The following is a 5,322-nucleotide window of genomic DNA, read 5'->3' on the forward strand; positions in this document are numbered from 1 at the left end:
TGGATGGGGCTTGGAGCAACCTGGTCTAGTGGAAGATGCCCCTGCCCTTGGCAGGGGGTTGGAACTGGACGAGCTTCAAGGTCCCTTCCAACCCAAACCATTCTATGATTCTATGAAAACAAGGTGCAGATCCAGCCTTTACGCAAAGTGGGATGCACCGCTGCTACCAGCTGAGCCCCTCCACAGGTGATGTGGACTGGTATGAGAGGCAAGTGTTTAGCACATGGTGAGACTAAGAGCTGGGAGGGAGGGCAAGGGGAAGCAGATTCTTGTTCTCTCAGCACAGCTCAGCCAGGATCTCCCTGCTGCTGGTTCTGCCTCCTGCAGCGGGTGGGACCTCAGCATGCACTCCATCCTATCCCCAGGCACCGTAACATGCTGTCAGGCAAACACTGACAGAGCAAAGGCACCCGCTGGCAGACCAGCACCCTGCTTTTCACTGTAATTTCCATTTCACTTGCAGGACACTAACCCAACACCATTAATTTAGGCACTGCATAAGCCAACAACCCCATCAGATCCAGCTACAGCACTCTACCTTGTCACATGCTGGTGTCTGCAGCATTTATTTATCCCCAGAGCCCAGGGAAAGGGAGGTGGGGCTCAGGAGCTGCAGAAGTTGCTGTGGCAGCTGTTTGGCCAGTCCCCAGCACGGGCTGGATGAGGACTGAATTTGACGCAGCTGCATTCAGAGCTCCTGCAACGGCTCTGACCCAAGAAAGAACATTTCCCTACTCCTGCAAGGAACAGGGATGTCCTGAGCCTGTGTGGAATTAGCGTTCCCACATGGGATAGGCTGAAGGTGATGGGGCTCTCCCACTGTTGCCACCTGCAGGGAGGTTCCCCTCCTGTCTGAAGGGAACAGAGATGGAAGCGAGATCCCAAGCCTGTACCTTGTCCTCCAGCCGGTCCATCAGAGCTGGGGAGATGTGCCCAACCTTGCCCATCAGCATCACCACGGTTCGGGTGCCCTCAAGCTCTGTCCAACGCAGCTCCAGCTTCTTGATGATTTCGTTCAACAGCTGGCTCTCCTTCCCCTGCCTGACCGCCAAGAACTCCGCCAGGGAGGCAAGATGCTTAAAGGTGAAGCGCCGCAGCCGCCACAGCACCTCCTGCTCCACTGACTGCATCTCTCTACTGTTTCTGTCCATCCCTAGGGAGTAGAGGCTCTTCAGAAGATTCACCAAGGTGTTATTCCACACCTGAGAAATCTGGCAGCAAAAACAAGGGAAAGGTGTTGATGAGAGACAGCACGAGAGTATTCAGTTGCCAGTCATGCCAACACCAAGCAATGCTCTCTCTATAGAAAGAACTGCACAGTAATGGGGGGGTGGCAAGACAGAACTCCTTAGGCTGAGGACGTCTAGCTGTCTCTCACTACCACTCTGCTCCTTGTCACAGGTGTAGCCTGCACGGTCAGAATCAAACCCAGGGCCTGGTGAGGAAGGGGAACCTCAATGCCTGTACCAGAGACTGAAGCCATGCAAGGATCCCAGCAGCATGTATGAGCTGAGGAGTAACCACACACATCACTTAAAGAGCTCTCGCTGCTTCAGAAAAGCAGCTACACAGATTCATCAGCTGGGTGAAATACTCAGGCTTCACCCTTCCCTGAAAGCACTTAAGCTTCCTTGTGGTGTGGCTGGTGAAATGAAGAGCTGTGGGAAAGGGTTATAGTTCAGAGGCAGAAGCTTGAGGGTCTTGGGGAGGAAATGACATGGGACTCCAACTTGTCTCTGCATCTCAGGTCAGATGATACTTATCCTGAAAGCTTTGATTTCTCTCCAGTGTCTCTGAAAGTGTCTTCTCTGTGAGGCCCTGGCATGAGGCCCTGGCACAGGTTGCCCAGAGAAGCTATGGCTGCCCCATCCCTGGCAGTGTTCAAGGCCAGGCGGTATGGGGCTTGGAGCAACATGCTCTAGTGGAAGGTGTCCCTGCCCATGGCAAAGGGTTGGAACTACATGGTCTTTAAGGTCCCTTCCAACCCAAACCAGTCTGTGATTCTATGATATGATACTATGAAAGGAGGCTGGGCACAAATCCCACCAGCTGTTGGAGCACCAGGTCCTGCCCAGTCCACACTCTGCCTGCCCACCACCAGCAGCCCCAATGTGAGGCAAAGCTCATGATTTTCTACCAGCCATTGCTCTTCCAGCTTTCACCTCCTTCAGCATCCATGAGTGAATGCTGGGTACCTGTTTCCAGCCCAAGCTTCCCCAGCTGTGCTCTACTGCTGCCAGGCAGCACTAACAGGCAATTCCAGTCTGAAAGCTCTCCCGATTTGTATAAAAATGAACTTGATCCTTAGCACAACATCAGTTCTCATGAGCCCTTCAGAAAGCACCACTGTACTAGCCACCCTGGTACAGAGCATTGCACCTGTGCTTGACACAGCATCCCAAAATGGTTGCAGGAATGAGGAGTTGCTTCTCAGAGTGACTGTGCAGGAGGGAAGCGAGGCAGTGCCATGAGACGTTGAATTGCAGGCAGGAGGGGCCACGAGGGTTTGGGCAAACAAAGGCTTTAATTCTCTGATCTGTCCTAACTCCATCACTTCTACCAGCACAGTAAATTCCTAAAGTTCAGCACCTTGGGCACAAGAATGACCTGAGCCCTGCCCCAGTGCTCTGCTAAAATCTGAAACAAAATCATATCAGGATGCAGCTGACAAAGGAGCAGAGCTTGTGATGTGGCCCAGTGCACTCAGAAGGTCACAACGAGAACCAGACTGCTCCCCCGGCTGATGCCTTACCTTTTTCCCCCCATTCACGTGTACAAAGCTCACCTCACTGTCTTCTAAGAGCCCTTCTCCTCAACACTGACCTGCCCCATGCCTCAGCTACTGCTCAAAATCTCTGCCTTGTGGACATAAGGACATTGCAAGCTGATTAATTTCAGTTTCTTTGCATCAGAGTGTCTTTGCATCTACACAACAACCTCTGATGTTCACTTATCCACATCTGTGGCTGCAGTAACAGCTCACTGGAGAAGAACAAGCATGTCTGCAGCAAGTTTGCTTGCTTTACATCTCAGAATTCCTACCTACATCCCCCTTGGCTGTTTTCTACACTGCCTCACTTATTGTATCACTTGTGTAGTATGACAGCTCGATTTTGCCAGCGCTGGGGCATCAATTCCTCACCAAGGGGTCCCAAGGACCCCTTGGGAGCCCCTTTGATCAACTGGGGTGACAATGACACAGGACCATGTAGATCAGAAGAAGCCAAACTTTCAATCCAAATACAGTGGGACAGAACCATTACAGCCTATTATGAAGGTAAATGGGCAGCCTCAGGACAAATCCCTTGACAATCCCTGCTATCCTTAGATGGGGTTTAGGGAGCAGAGATTATAGGTAAACACAAATACAAGGTGTCTGCAGAGCACTTGTACACCCAGGGCCCTACCAGGAACCTCATCAAGTTCATAATGCAAGTTCACAGGTCAGAGCAACCTGCTGTACCAGGCTGTGGGATAGATGGATTGAGAGCAGCCCTGAGGAGGACTTGGGGGTACCACTGGGTGAAAAATGGGACACAAGCCAGCAGTGTGCACTCGCAGTCCAGAAACCAACTGTGTCCTGGGCTGCGTCACCAGCAGCGTGACCAGTAGGTCGAGGGAGGGGATTCTCCCCCTCTGCTCTGCTGAGACCCCTCCTGCAGTCCTGCATCCAGCTCAGGGGCCCCAGCACAAGAGGAACTTTTTACAAGGACATGTACTGACAGGACAAAGGGGAATGGCTTCCAGCTGACAGAGGGGAGATTTAGATTATATTTTAGGAAGTTCTTCCCCATGAGGATGGTGAGGCCCTGGCACAGGTTACCCAGAGAAGCTGTGGCTGCCCTATCCCTGGCAGTGTTCAAGGCCAGGTTGGACGGGGCTTGGAGCACCCTGCTCTAGTGGAAGGTGCCCCTGCCTGTGGCAGGGGGTGGGATCTGGATGGGCTTTAAGGTCCCTTCCAACTCAAACCAGTCTGTGATCCCACACTGTAAGGCCCACGAGCTGTGGTTATTTCTGCAGCATTCGCTGGGCCAGCACCAAACACAGCAGATGACACTGAATTTGACAGGGCTGCTGAGGTTTGACAGTAGGATGTGCCAAGCACAGTGCACTGGTTCCCTTCAGATGCTCCGTCTTTATCCAGTAGCTTCTCTGCTGTCCAGCTCTGCTGTGCCTTGGCCAAGATGCAGCTTTATCTTACTGTGAAAACAGAAAATTAACGGGAGCAGGAGCAAGGCAGCGTCTATTGAGGATATTCTCTTGCTGCATTTTGTCCCTGGCACAAAAAGTGGTGGTTTCAGATAGAAATAATGAGGCACCTTGCCTAGAGCTGGTCATTTTCACGCCTGATCCCAGCAACTTCAGCTTGGCAAGGCAAAGCACAAACCCGTAACAAACTGCTGCCTCCAGCCAGCCACATGGGTTAAATCCCAGGAGCACTTTCTGCTTTCCACCTTGTATTCCTTCCCAAGACTTCTTCTGCCACAGGAAGGGAACTCACCTGAGAATCCATGATGCTGACGAGCTGCTGGAATCGCTCATCCTGCACAATACTCTCTGTTTCCAATTTTTTTTCCACTGCAAGCCGCGAAAGTTGAGTAATTACTAGGGAGGCCTGGTTGCTGGTAAGGGGATGGAGCTCAGTCAGCTGCAGGAGCTCCTGAGGGCTCGTGGCTGTTTCAACCAGTTCCCCAATCACTTTGTACTCTTGACTCCTGCTGTCCTCCGCCAGCTCTCTGACTGAAAATCCGTCCGCCCAGCTGGAAGGGCTTGAAGTATGAAATGAAGTGAGAGGTGCTTGAGGCAGAGCTCTTGCCACCACCACCTTCCCAGCCGGCACCAGCAGGGACGCCGGGACTGTCGAGGCAGGACAGAGGATGGCACCCAAGTGCCGCCAGCAGCAGTGTCGCACCAAGCGCGCTGCCATGGTGGAAGGCTGGGGCTGGAAATCGGCTGGGAGTCAGCACCGCATGTCAGGAGAGGCTGTGAAAGGAAAAGAAACATTTTAGGAACAGGAGAATTGAATAAATAAATAGGTGGTGACAAAATTCTGGCAAAGATTGTGTCCCTGCCTGTGGCAGGGGGTTGGAACTGGATGATCGTGAAGGCTCTTTCCAACCCAAAGCATTCTATGATCTATGACTAGCAATATTGGACACAAGGAAGCAATAAAAGCTTTCTGATGATCAGCTCTCAAAACACTGCTGTGGCAGAGGCACTTCTCCACTGGGGCTAAACTCTTGACAGACCCCCTTAGGAGCTGCTGAACTCCAGCTTGACTTTCCAAGGTGGCACACAGCCACTTCAGAATGGCTGCTGTGG

The 5,322-nt window shown here is 52.3% G+C and overlaps 1 protein-coding gene across 1 annotated transcript in view; it reads right to left on the reverse strand.

The window, feature by feature from the left end:
* TBRG4 (transforming growth factor beta regulator 4) overlaps positions 1–4,927 on the reverse strand; it is a 13,375-nt gene extending 8,448 nt beyond the window's left edge. Inside the window, exons 1-2 of the mRNA XM_010021482.1 lie at positions 4,502–4,927; positions 894–1,211 (exon numbers count right to left, since the gene is read on the reverse strand). Coding sequence (XP_010019784.1) covers positions 894–1,211; positions 4,502–4,927 — 744 coding nt within the window. The remainder of the gene's footprint in view (positions 1–893; positions 1,212–4,501) is intronic.
* Positions 4,928–5,322: the final 395 nt, after the last annotated feature.

Source organism: Nestor notabilis, unplaced genomic scaffold, assembly GCF_000696875.1.
Source record: "Nestor notabilis isolate BGI_N333 unplaced genomic scaffold, ASM69687v1 scaffold19589, whole genome shotgun sequence".
Classification (NCBI taxonomy): Eukaryota; Metazoa; Chordata; class Aves; order Psittaciformes; family Psittacidae; genus Nestor; species Nestor notabilis.